This window comes from Haliaeetus albicilla, chromosome 5 (genome assembly GCF_947461875.1).
Source record: "Haliaeetus albicilla chromosome 5, bHalAlb1.1, whole genome shotgun sequence".
NCBI classification, from domain to species: domain Eukaryota; kingdom Metazoa; phylum Chordata; class Aves; order Accipitriformes; family Accipitridae; genus Haliaeetus; species Haliaeetus albicilla.
The window spans coordinates 17,874,628-17,888,843 of record NC_091487.1 but is presented as its reverse complement, the minus strand read 5'-3'; the positions used below and the strand labels follow the sequence as shown (position 1 = coordinate 17,888,843).

The 14,216-nt window shown below is 39.7% G+C and overlaps 1 protein-coding gene across 3 annotated transcripts in view; it reads right to left on the bottom strand.

Annotated features, from left to right (window-relative positions):
* BTBD7 (BTB domain containing 7) overlaps positions 1-14,216 on the bottom strand; it is a 60,433-nt gene that overhangs the window by 27,107 nt on the left and 19,110 nt on the right. For all 3 annotated transcript variants that reach the window (XM_069783580.1, XM_069783582.1, XM_069783581.1), the window contains exons 2-3: positions 12,045-12,230; positions 4,678-5,757 (exon numbers count right to left, since the gene is read on the bottom strand). In XM_069783580.1, the coding sequence (XP_069639681.1) occupies positions 4,678-5,757; positions 12,045-12,126 (1,162 nt within the window). In that variant the 5' untranslated portion in view covers positions 12,127-12,230. The remainder of the gene's footprint in view (positions 1-4,677; positions 5,758-12,044; positions 12,231-14,216) is intronic.

The window sequence follows — 14,216 nt, the reverse complement described above, 5'->3', positions numbered from 1 at the left end:
TAATATAGCTATCTAATAAAAATTAAGATACTTGAAGCCAAACTCTGCAACAGCAGTGGATGCAGCAGCGCAGTAAGACTGGAAGGGGGGATTATTTTAACAACACATGATGAACAGGGCTAGGGAACTGATCTGGTTTTAATAACCGTGCTACAGAAGAGGAAGGGATCAGTGATTTTAAACCTGATCTTTATGAGTCAGTGTGTTAAAATGATCACACCAGTACAGTTGACAGAGAGCAGCAAGGCAGCATGAAGACACAAAAGCAGGAGCAGAGTGCAGAAATAAGTAGGCAGAGCACAGAAATGTTCCACTAAGGGATGTGCTTGAACCTCCTGGAGAGGGCTCTAACCGTCACAGCCTCTGTGAAAGCAGTGAAGAGCTTCCCTTTTCGATAGTTAACAAGTACTGCAGCACCCCTCATAGCAGTCTCAGTCCTATTAGGTACAAATGGGTTTCAGTATGATCAGCTCTACAGATGAGATATGCTTGCTGATTAGTTCATTTATTCAAATTAGTCCATTCAAAGATCCAATTCTGTTTCTCTTGGAAGATAAGTGACAATCATCAGCTGAAATAAATCAAGCTGAAGGCAGAATAAATTCTAAATAACCTAGTCTTGCTTTACTTGGACAGTAAAGATTCATAGCATGGACCCATACTGTCACTGACTTCATAGGGAAACCATCTATTAAAAATACAACAGTCAAAAAAATGAGTATCACTGTGTTAGGAACAGAAAGATTTCTGTGGAAAGAGTCAAAGCTGAATCATCTGCTGAAACTGAAGAAAAATTACAACATCTGGATACTTAGAAAGGTCCCTGAAGACAAATCAAACTAAAATCTGTCGAAAGTAAAACCAGTTGATCAGAAGCTTTAAAATACATCAACTTCACTTGACACTCAGTTACAAATACCCAGCCAAAACTGAGTAAAAGTGAGCAAAATGAGTTGGAAAGAGTATCCAGACTTAGATATAATGAGCCCAAAATATTTTCCAGGAAACCAGGGAGACGAGCTTTAGCAAGTTTGCAATTGGATAGCATGAGTGAACTGAATCAAAAAACTTGAGCCAGGGTGTGTCGAAATCTAGAGAAAAATCTTAAGACATTAGCTACTGCAAAAATCAACTGATGGGATTGGTCAGAACTTGGACAAAATTGGACACCTGCAGCACAACAAAGTAGAAAAGTGCTTTCAGAGGACCCAGCTAAGAGATTTCATGGGAGACCACTGAGCAGGCAGTTCTAACACCTATGCAATGCTGTCTCTTCCAGCATCGCTCCACATAACATCTACAAGTCAGATGTTTGAGTGACAGCTTCCAGCACAGAAGCATGCTAGCTATGAAATCAGGGAATGGGAAGCACACTACTGAAACAAAGATCTCTCATCTACTTCATGTTAAATATTACAATAAGGGAGAACAAGGTGCTACAGTTAAGTGCCAAAACAAGAACAGTGGCCACTACTAAAGCACATACTTTGTTAAGTGATCTGTTAGTCAAGCGCAGGCATATAGTTTTCCCTTATCAAATAAGCTTCCTTTTAATTTTAGTTAAAAGATTATACCAGAACAATTCTTCAGCGTCAGCACAGTATCAATGACCTAAACCTGAACTCAGCAGATTAAGAATGAAACTATTACATGCTGACTTCACTGGCGTATACAGATTTTCTACAGTCTGCTTACTGCTTTCTCCTGTAGCTAGGGAACGCAGCACTGATTTGTAGAATCCTAGTTAGTTCAAGTTAATATCTAGAATTTCAGTATCTGAAGAGGTGCCAAATTTGCATTTGCTAGTATTGGATAATATAATAAATTTCAACCCTTGCCTGATTTTACTGCATTTCTGCCTTATGTATAACCATCTCCCCACCCCACAGCTCACCACTTCTGTGGCCAGACAGATTTACCAGGGAAAGAAGAAAAGACCTCTGAAGGCTAGTGCATCCCTCTACCTCCTCCCAGTGATCTCCCCCAAAATGCTACAGCTCTGGTTCATCCAGAGGGCCACGAAGACTGAGCCCAGACTGCTGCACTCGCTGCTTCCAGCCACCTGAGTGTGCTGCCGAGATGTTGCAAGCCCAGTGCAGCTCCTGCAGCTGCCTTTCTTCTTCCTCCCCTCGAGGTAGTGTTGGGGCAAAAACCTCCAGGGAAAAGTTAGAATCTTGTTACCGCTGACTCACAGAATATATACTCCAGAGCAACATGGATCTGTAGTGCACTACTGAAAAGAATGCCAGTTTAGGACGTACTGATCCAAGCACGCTCAATTTAAAGTGAGCGGAAATAATGAAACTCAGCATCAAATAAAAACATCACTCCTGTTTTTCACCATTTACTAACACCTAAAAAATAAAAGCCATTTTTCCTATATATGTCTGCCTAAGTTTCTCTTTGAAGTCCTCTATCTATCATTGCTTATCTGCTTTGATATAACTTGCAATGCTTCATCAGAGCACTTCTAGATCACAGTTGTTCCAGTTTAGGTTTCCAATCTGAGGGAAAGAATTACACCCTGTTCATTTATGAAACAGTGTGTAATTATTCAGTGTCTTACTGAGGGCTTCATTCACAGCTTAATTCCCTCATTAGTATTCCCTGAGCAAACTAAATCCTTTTAGCACTTGTGTATGTGCATATACCAAAACTGAGAAACTGTATACTTATATCACCTTTTTAATTTCAACTCATTTTCCTTTCTTGCTTTCAGCTGATCTACAGAGTTGTCCTGTTCTCAAGGACTATTAACTTGCGAATATTGTATAGGAATGAATTTAACACTAAAGTTCAACTACAGTTAAACTTTTTGTCACTTCTGCATTCCATTCAACATTAAGTTTCTAGGTGTACTTGGAGGAGAACAACAACAAAAATAAGAAAAATGCATACAGTCCAGAAAGGGTCCAAAGGAGTGCCACAAAGATGATCAAAGGGCTGGAGAACCCAGCCTATGAGGAAAGACTGAAGGAGTTAGGTCTTTTCTCCCTGGAGAAGAGAAGGCTTGGGGGGCATGTCATCACAGTATTCCAGTACCTAAAGGGCAGCTACAAAGAAAACAGAGGCTCTCTCTTCACAAGAAGCCACATGGAGAAAACAAGGGACAACAGGTACATGTTGCACCAGGAGACATCTCAATACAAGACATTTTTTACAGTGAGAACAATCGTTCACTGGAACAACCTCCTCAGGGACATGGTATAGTCCCCATCACTGGAGGTTCTCAAGACGTGATTGGACAGGGTGCTAGCTAATCTCATCTAGGCTCCCTTTCCCACGAAAGGTTGAACCAGATGATCTTTCGAAGCCCCTTCCAACCTGGGCTGCTCTACAATTTGATGATTCTGAGCCTAAGAACACCTCATTTGCATTCCTGTAGCAGCATATCTTGGAAAACTCATCTCCTTTGTTTTCTGCCACTTTTATTGCAGTAGGATTATTTCAACTTTCAGCATCATCTGAAAATTTGTTTCCTAATACCAACCTCTACAGAAGATACAATAGTTCTGATCAGTTTCCCATATCTTTATCACTTAGTTTGATATACTATTAGGATAACCCATTGTATACCCAAGTATGATCTCTTCCTGCAGTGCTTATACCTGCTTTTTCCTGCCCACTCCTTAAAAAGTCTCCTATTTTACTGAAGTCTACTTGATAGTTTATACTATAAAGATTTCAATCTTGTCAAATTTAATTTGATAGCTAGAAGTTACAGATGTGCAGATCTACTGTAAAAAGTTATTTTCTTAAAAAAAATTAAACTAGCTTAAACAAATCATGTTGCTGATATCTCGGTGAATTCCATTCTCCATTTCTCAGCTCAAAAGCAAAGTTCTCATTCCCCACCAGCAAGGCCTGAAGCAACTGCCATATCCCATTATGTATAATATGGCCACTAAATAGTTTAAATACAAACAGATGAAATAGCAAGCAAAGCTCCTGCCACTACAAGAGGTGTTATTAGTTCACCGGTCAGTGCTCCAGCACCTCGCCAGAGATTGTAATAACCCTGGCCAGCCTCCATGTGCAGGAAGTACATTATCAAGATTTAAGTGATCTTCAAGAATAATGGACAGAAGTGAAACTTTCTAAACTTTTAAGTCTGAAAATACTGACTGCCCCTGGCTTCAGTTCTGTACATCAAGAAATAGATACCAGAGACCTAGGACTAGCGCAGTTAAGCCGTTTAAATTTACCTTCCAACAGCAAGATTGCAGGCTTGGTGTGCCCCCTTTGACATAAACTACAGAAATAATCATTCAAGCTTACAGCCCTGTTAACACATAGGGACACTTCATAACAAGTCTAAATATTTCCTCCTCTCAACAAGGATCTCTTGTATCCTCCCCCTGTCGTTTACACCCAGAAAATGGATTCTAGATGAAAGTAGATAAAGATCAGAAATATCAAGACCAGTTATACATATTTGACATAAATAGCATGCTTCAATAATGACATGCAATATCGTTAAAAGCTCTTACATGGCATTTCTTCTGTCTTTAGAAAACACAGATGTATTATCTACAACTTAGATGGAAAAGAAATTCTTCTTAAAGGAGTTATCAGCCACTGATAGCAAGACTCAATAGGCATACTTACACTGCAAAATTGCTAAAAAAATTGTTCTAATAAGGTCATATATTCTACAGCAAGGACAGTATTACATACCTTGTGCAAGCATGTTAAACTCCAAGAACAGTGCTATGTGATAAAGCTCCATAGCTTCTTCAGCCCTAGTCATGTTTAGTTTTCCTGCTACAAGAGCCTGAACTTCACTTAAACTGCCCACTGAAGGGCTGGAGTGCAAAACTGAGAGGTCCACCACATCTGTATACATACAGTTCAAAATGACCTTAGCATATTTTTTTGGTATGATAGATTCATCCAATATAATTCTAGTTGGAGTTCGTAGAGTTCGGTCTGTGATTTCTTCACCAGTTCGTATCCTCCTCTGCAGCAAGTGACGAAAAAATGGAGATCGTGATGAAATAATAGCTTTGTGAGCTCTGAGCTCTTCATCTAGACAGTTCTGACTTCCACCAAAAGTTTCAACTAAGTCAGAGTTGGATGAAAAGCTAAGAACCACATCATAGTAGCACATGTAATCAAACAGTGCACGCATGTCAACATCTAAGGAATTTGGTGTTCCAAATTCTTCACTAAGCTGCACAAGGATATCAACATTTTGGAATCTTGAATCCTCCATTCCAAACTCGCCTGTATAAAGGTAGTGTAACAAAGCTGAAAACATAGGCATATCTATGCCAGCTGTGTTAATATCCATTATTATTTCTGCCCCATACTCTGGTGAGGAAGAAAGCAGCGTCTTAAAAAATGGACATCTTGCTGCCAATATCGCACGATGCACAGGAAAACAAGTTTCTTGAAATATTAAGTCTACATCGGTACAATATTTGTACTGATAAAGTTCAGCCATGTCTTTTTGTAGCGTTCTGGCTTCTGGTCTTGCCAAATTAGCTTGTAGATAAAGTTCCTTCAAGGCTGAAGTCCCTTCATATTCTTCTACTAATGCATTAACATCTCGGACATCCCAGCCTGAGAGGAGCTCACGCATCTGCTTGGCATGATCAGCAGATCGGCTAGATTTCCGACGTTTAATGAATTTCTTTTTGAGGGTGGCAAGGCCAGAGGTTTTCTTTTTCTTGTCTTGAGGTTTCTCATGGCCATGGTCAAGGCTATACAGCTTTGATTCACAGCCATAACCTTGATGAGAGTAGGATGATGTCCCTGAAGGCAAAAAGGAAAATGGAACACATTTAGTCTTTAAATTTAAAGGGAAGGTCCATAACACCTAAACAGTCCATCAATGTCTCTGTAAGTTACACAGGTTTTCAGTCTCCTCAGATCACATAATTCAACAAGTTGGAAACCTGACTGAAGCCTTCTCTGGCCATTCAGAACAAAAATCATTTTTTTGCATCTACAAAGTTTATACCTTTTTTTTTAAAAAAGGTACTCAATTTTAAGAACCAAGCAGTGCCAGTTGATGTAGCTCTGTAGCACATGGAACACTCACCTAAGCAGGAGGAGAACACTGTGGTCATAATGTTACAAGTATCATTGTATTAACTATAGGAAGTGAAAAATACAGGCTTTTAAAAAACTTGTATGTTCTCAGTGAAATAGTAGCACCTCCCCCCTCCACCTTCAAAACGTTTTTCAAATTCTGTTCTTCTAGCATTAAGTGTCATTTCAACAAGAAAAGCATACCTGACATCAGATAGTTATCACAGTCACAAGAAAAAATGGGAAAAACAGAGAACACAGTACCAAAACATTCAAGGACATTGAGGACAATGAATTAATTTCCAATGCAAATTTAACAAGAAAGTAAAAATCCTGTTATATGATAATCAAGTAATGCCAAAAGTCAAACACACAAAATGGGCTCCTTTCCACAGAACTATAGATGATAATTTGTGCGTACACCTCATTTAAAAGAATATGCAGAATGAAAGTTTTACTGTATTATTAAAGATGTCCTTTGAACAGAGCATTATACAATTAAAGTATACATATAATTATTTGTCCCCTCAAAAATTACTTATAGGGAAGTTATGTTATGAACGAAACATGTCATGAAACGAAAAACGGATTCCCCTCAACGTTATTGGTGTTACATACCTGACCTGTTCTGCTAAACGAACCTTTGCTGATTGTCAGTTTGAGCCTACTATACTGTAACACTGACAGCAATTTAGTAAGAAAAAGAGGAATCAGTCTGCATTTCTAGAAGTAATGGAAAACTGAAGTAGTGTTTTAATAAAAAAGTAGTTAAAAACTATAGTTTAAACAGAAGCATGACTCTCACATTAAAGAGTTCTTTTCTAATTTAACTTTACAGAATTTTCACTCTAAGCCAGATGGTGAAAAACCTCAGACATGACAGGAAAAGAAAAAAAAACGTACACAAACCCAACTACTTCCAGACAAAAGAAGAAACCAGAAGAAAATTTGCAAATGGTATACAGATTAATAACAATTGCAGGTCCATCTGAAATAGTATTTGTCCATTTTCTGATGAGAACAGTTAACAATCGTTAACAATTCCATTAGTACACTTCTGTAGCTTCACTACTTGTTGTCTTTTTTGGGTCTTTAAGTTCAAAGCACATCCAACCACCAGAGTTTTTGGGGCTTTTATAACTTGTTCTATCATTGCTTTCTCACAGTTCCATTTGTTCCAGGTAGATTTGATGTGATGCTATTTTGCTATGCTATTTTGACAGTGATATTATGGGCCAGTCTGTCAAAACAGAGTGCTTTTAGTTACCATGTTATTTCAGGTAAGCACTTCTTGAACTTTGAGAGACAGGAACAATTCAAGGTTGTCTTTGAGAGCACGGCAACTGTAGCAATCTAAGATTTCTGTAAACTATTTTATTATTTAAGCCTCAATAATTCTAAGTAACCTTATACATTGGCTTTTATGCCAAGCTAATTAAAGCTCCCCCAAATCACGCAACAAAATGGTTTTATGATTCATCTATTAGTGAAAACTTTGGGAAGGAACTTTGCTTTCTTTGAGGAAAGCCCTCTAACCATTTCATCCATGCTACACTAAATTTTGCTTGATCAGGCAACATGTTATTAATCATACTGAAATTTTAAGACATTAAAAAAATATCAGTTTAAATGAAGAGAACAGCAGTAACTCAAGACTACTTCAGCAAAGAGGTTGTGCTGCAATATCCACCATAAAAATTCCTCCCATGTGCTATAGTAGGTATTACAATAAAAAAGTAGAGAGTCAGTCTCCTGCTGATACAGACAAGCCTAGAATTTCTGCTCCATTTAAAGAGTATCAATTACATGTCACAATAAAAGTATAACTACACTTTGGTCACTCTATAATGATACATTCTCCTCCAAGAGAACATGCCAGCTCATTTCTATTTGAAGTATTTTGGATTCTAATTGCAAATTTGAGTATGCAGAATATTCTCTTACATTCCGCTAAAGAAAAACTAGGACACCACAAGTCTCAATTTCTTTCTTTCCTGAAGGCTGCCATGAGTTATTACTTGCACATGAATCACCATAAGATACTAAAACACCATTCAAACCTTGTGTACCCTGAGCTACTTACAAGATTTAACTTCAGAAGTATTGCAAAGCATGTTATTAACCCTTACAAATAGATAAAACACTGCTATAAAAGTGCCACCACACAACTGCATTTTGCCAGAGGCAGAGATGCACCAGCATAGCCTCCCTGGGTTCACAACAGCTGGTGGCTCTGTATCCCTCAAAGAAAGAATTTTGAAGAGCCCCTTTTTGACCTGCCTGCACTCCTTCATAAGGCAGCATCAGAAGCAGGAAACAGAAATTTCTACCCCACTTCTACACTAAAAGGCACCAATCTCTTAAATGCTGTTAAAAAGCAATACCTACTTCATGCCCCTAGACCATATCTAGCTTTGAACAGATAAATATTTACAAGAAACAGATGACTGTCAAGAGAAACTACTTGGGCACTTGACAATGAATAATGGGATCTGTCTAGTCCTCTGCATCCTACACATTTTAAAAATCTAATTATAGAGCTCTATTTAAAAATATACATCTTGAACAGATGTACCACCCTAGAAAATGGTGTGAAATCCTCCTCCTGAATGCTGTACACAAAACAGCAAGGAGATGACTAGCTCAACCTTTACTAAAACAAAAGTATTTTTTACAGTAAAAGTACTGCATTATTTTTACTGATATATCTCCTCTTCTTAAACTGTAAGCAAATTCAGCATTAAGTCAGATAACAATCAGCTAACAATGGGATCCCATCCTATGGAAGTACTGTGCTTCAACAGATCGGGTCTCAGTTTTTAATATTCATCCTACATTTACAATGTAATATGGTTGTATTGGGTCTGTGTGGCAAGGTTTTGGTAGCATGGGGGCTACAGGGGTGGCTTCTGTGAGAAGCTGCTAGAAGCTTCCCCTGTGTCTGACAGAGCCAATGCCAGCCGGCTCCAAGACAGACCCACCGCCGGCCAAGGCCGAGCCCATCAGCGACAGTGGCAGCACCTCTGTGACAACATATTTAAGAAGGAAAAAAAAAAAAGTTGCAGGGCACACAGAAACGGCAGCCGGAAAGAGGAGTGAGAACATGTAAGAGAAACAACCCTGCAGACCACCAGGTCAGTGAAGGAGGAGGAGGAGGAGGTACTCCAGGTGTCAGAGCAGAGATTCCCCTGCAGCCCCTGGAGAAGACCATGGTGAGGCAGGCTGTCCCCCTGTAGCCCACGCAGGACCGTGGTGGAGCAGACATCCACCTGCAGCCTGGGGAGGACACCACACTGGAGCAAGTGGATGTGCCCTGAAGGAGGTTGTGACCCTCTGGGAAGCCCACGCTGGAGCAGGCTCCTGGCAGGACCTGTGAAGAGAGGAACCCATGGAGCAGGTTTTCTGGCAGGACTTGTGACCCCATGGGGGACCCACGCTGGAGCAGTCTGTGCCTGAAGGACTGCAGCCTGTGGAAGGGACCCACACTGGAGCGGTTCATGAAGAACTGCAGCCCGTGGGAAGGACTCACATTGGAGAAGTTCATGGAGGACTGTCTCCCATGGGAGGGACCCCACGCTGGAGCAGGGGAAGAGTGTGAGGAGTCCTGCCCCTGAGGAGGGAGGAGCAGCAGAGACAACGTGTGATGGACTGATTGTAACCCCCATTCCCTGTCCTCCTGTGCCGCTGGGGGGAGGGAGGGGTGTAGGTAGAAAATCCAGGAGTGAAGCTGTACCTGGGAAGAAGGGAGGGCTGGAGGGAAGGTGTTTTGAGATTTGGTTTTATTTCTCATTACCCTACTCTGGTTAATTGGCAATAAATTAGTTTTCCCCAAGTTGAGTCTGTTTTGCCCGTGACGGTAATTGGTTGAGTGATCTATCCCTGTCCTTATCTCGACCCACAAGCCCTTTGTTATATTTTCTCTCCCCTGTCCAGCTGAGGAGGGGGCGGGGGGAAGTGATAGAATGGCTTTGGCTGGCACCTGGCTTGCAGCCAGGGTCAACCCACCACAATGGTGCCGCACTTTAATGGTAAAGCAGCACATCTAAATCAAACCCATAGCCCTGAATACAGTTTCCAGAAATAAGGCAACTAATACATATCATGCAACTATTATAACTCTAGCCCCCATACTGCCAGTGCTACTTCAGGGCAGTAAACAGATCTAATGCCTTCTACATTTAAAAAAAAAATTTAAAAATCTGTAAAAGTTGATTTAACATTAAAACATCATTATTCTGCTGAGTGATGAAAACCTCAGCTATTGATTTTAGGATACATCTATTTTCTACTGAGACAGCTACACAGACCAATCATCCAAATGAAAATCAAAATGAGAAAGAGCCAAACTCCACAAAGTGGGAAGAACAGATTAACATCTGTGATGTAGATAGTACATTTACTCTACTAGCACACTCATGTAAGTACCACCATAATATCAGAGGATTTCAGCACGAATTTTAACTAGAACACTCATTTTCCTTGCCTGGAATGAGACAGCCACATGCTTTTAGACCCTCCTCAAAAAAGTCTCAACTGCAATTTTCAATTTTGAATTTAATAACGAAGAGCATCAACAAAACTTTCCACATATCAACTACAAAGTTACCAGGGAATTTAATGAAGCCTTTGGAACTCTCCCCTCTTCAAATCTACTCAAAAGGTGTTTCAGCATGCAGATCTGCCTGTTTTCAGGTCTGTAAGGGTTTTTCTTCATTCAATACAGAGGCAGACAAAAAACACTCAAGACATGAAATCAAAACATTTTGGCTGTGATTTTAGAAAGTATATAAACTGGGGCAGACCTTTTACTACTGTTAGTTATGATACACTGAAAATACATAAAGCCTTAAGGGGGACTTTACACCATGGATATCCAAGATGTTAGTAGTACTAACAGTTCTTCCTTGACATGCTACGACAGCACCTGCAGAATTTTTAGCCCAGAGCACAGGTACAGTTTGTGAGCTGTCCTCTGCTCAGATCTCCAAAAGTTAGGAGTGTCACAAAAGCTGAGACAAGAGAGAAAAATTACAAAGCAAGTCAAATTTTCCTCTGCTAAGGATATCACTGTGCTTTCAGTGGTGATTAAGAAAAGTAACACTGAATATCAATAAGTACTTATTCAGTGTTGCAAGCCAAGGCATAAAGGAGAAAAGTGTTTATAAAGTATTTATGTTATTTACTGCTAAGATCATTCTTCAGGCTGTCAGGGTTTTTTTCAAGCAAGATTTATCTTCTCAAAAACTGCCTTCTTTTAGATTAATCACATAACTATTTATTATTTATAGTGTGACAGTACTTAGATCTACACTGAGGTCTTTTTGCACTACGCTGAAAAGCACATAAAGGTATTACCTGCCCCAGTTATGACTGGGATAAGAAAATAATTTCTTAAGAGCACCTTAACTCACACTTCCAGTTAAGCAATGTCCTTCCTTGTAAATAATACTGTTAGGACAGTAACTACCCCCATTCCTCATTTACAGGAACAGGAAAGGGACAAGAGAAAAAGTTGTCTTCAAGACTGTTACTTTAACAGGCTTGTTATCAGATATCCTTTCTAGCAATAAGTAATTCACTGATATTAGACACAATGCCAATACCACAATGAATACTGATGATCAGGAGTTTTATATGCTCTAACACAGTTTCACAGAAAATCTGAGGGAGAAGAGTAGAAAATGGTAGATAGCATTAATAGACAGCAACTGTTTTTGAACTGGGAAAACTAGCATGCATGGTTTAATTATCAAAAACCCTCCATTTTATTTTATTTAAATAACCTGGCATCTGTTTACTAGCAAATGGCAGACCAACTCATTGCATACGTAGGTCAAACAGATACTGGACAGTACCAAATTTCATGCACGATTGAGCTTGAATGGATTCAAACTGGTGACCTAGAAAATAAAAGCTCTGCATAACACTACTGCAAGTAAATCATATCCAGTGCATACACAATCCAGCAAGTCATTTATGTAAGTGACAAGAAAACTAAAGAGAGTTACCTATGAATGTCTGTTGTGCCTGTGAATTTCCCCCTACCCTTGGGGAACACGAGTGAGGGTAGTTAGATGCATTAGCACCCATTTTCTTCAGTCACTCAGGCATTCCGCCTGCTGGCTCTTCAGTGTATAATCCCATAATCCTTTATAAATCTTCAGTCCCAGGTCCAGCATTCTGTTCCTCCATTTCTGAAGAACAAAACCACCAATAAGTTACTTCATTTTTTTTTTTCAGTAGGTATTATGTGATTTAGATATAATGCCTCCAGCACATAGCATTTCCATAAATTAAATCCCCAAACATTTCCAAGATAGCTTTTTATTTGAAGGATTAAACCAAGATCAAAAATATTTTTTTTCTTCCAAAATAATTTGTGATTTTCCAAACCATTCACAAATCACTATGATAAACTGCAACCAGGAACAGAATCGCTATCAAACTGTCAGCTAAGAAATCTTCAAGTAGGAGTTGGTCTAGACTAGATATGTTCCTTTAACTATATCGAGAAAGACTTTTCATACATGCTGATATTTACACATTGTTATAAAAATCCCAAATTGAATTATACTGACTGAGAAAGCAGAATAGGTCAATTGTGTTGGAGGTTATACTATCATCACTGCTTTCAGGTGCATTTTGATTTCACTCCATTTATGTAGTTCTCATTCAGTCTTACTTTTCAAGTTTAGACTAGTACCAAGGATTAGGTTTATAATAGTAAAAATAAGGTGTTTAAGCATTAATCTGTTTTATTAGGCATTTGAAAACTTTTTAGGAAGTCAGTTCTGAGGAAATTTGAACAAGGATTCATTGCTAAGTGTACAACAAGCACGTTCCAATTTATTCCTATATCAGCAGTGTTAAAATATTAATACTGCAGAATGAAAGTTACCACAGTGAAGAACTGCCTACTATCAACTGAATACATATGCCTTCATCCAAAACACAAACGCACAGATAAAAATGATACAAAGGTAAAGTCTATATGAAGAATTTTTTGGACTCCATTCAATATTGTGAACATGTAGCTAAATTCTGCTGTGTTGTCACAGGTGTACCTATATTTGCTATATGCTCCCAACTCCATCTCCTTCCAGTACACCTCTGGCATGTTAAATCGGACAAGTAAGTGCCAGGCAAGAGCATGAGTTTCAAGAAAGCTGCAGCACAGTTCCAGTCCCTTCTCCCTGCTTTAATAATCTCTTTATTTCTGGCATGAGGAGTTCAGAAGGGGGAGTTACTATGACACTGGGGAGGTGAGATACGATTCTAAGTGGACAGGCACACCTGGCCTCTTCGTCATAAATGCAGCATGCAAAGCAGATTCTGGGGAGCAGAAAGTGAGAGACAGGCCGGGAAGCAGAAGGCTGCAAACTGCTGTAGGCACAGGAGTGGGGCAGAACAAGTGCCCCAGGATTTGAGGGCTGACTATATGACGAGGAAGAGTAGAGAAGGGTTTGGAAACCTGGCTTATATATGTGGATACATGAAAAGTTGAGAGACAGGCACGGGACTGAAGCACGGTGGAAGCATGCAGAGTACATGATTTCCAACCATCTGATGCATTAGAACAAGGTTCCTAAAATCAGGCCTTTTGGCATTTGTGGTCTATGACACCAGATGTTTTCAAAAAGGAACCACACCACCTCACACTAGACATGAAGTGCAGGCTGCATCGCTGCTCTAGAAAGCGCAGAGCCCAGGTCTGCCTCACGCAGCTGCAGCCTGCTGATCACTAGCTGAATTCTGCTAAGGCAGGAGACACAACCATAACAACACAGCAATTTTCTTGGTATTATACAAGCCAACTTGAGCCAAACTACTGGTGTGCAAATGCAGAAGGGGAGAACTCCCACACCTGCTCTCCCTAGCTAAGTGGCAATGTCTGTCTCCTCAATTGCATATAACCTGACGCTTCTCTTAAATTTGTCTCTACGCTGATTTTGCTTGGTACACATCAGGAAACAAAAATAAAATACCTTCCCACATGAACAGTGAGCCTGCTCCAGATGAAGTTAAAACCAGAGCACAAGCAAAATGGGCAACATCACACCAGCAAACACCTGTAAATCTCAGCAAGCACAAGCTGTTGGATCAGTTCAGTCTTAGCCAATGCATGTACTAATTTTCTTCCTTGTGCAAAAATAAGCTAGCTATTCTAAAATAACCAAATC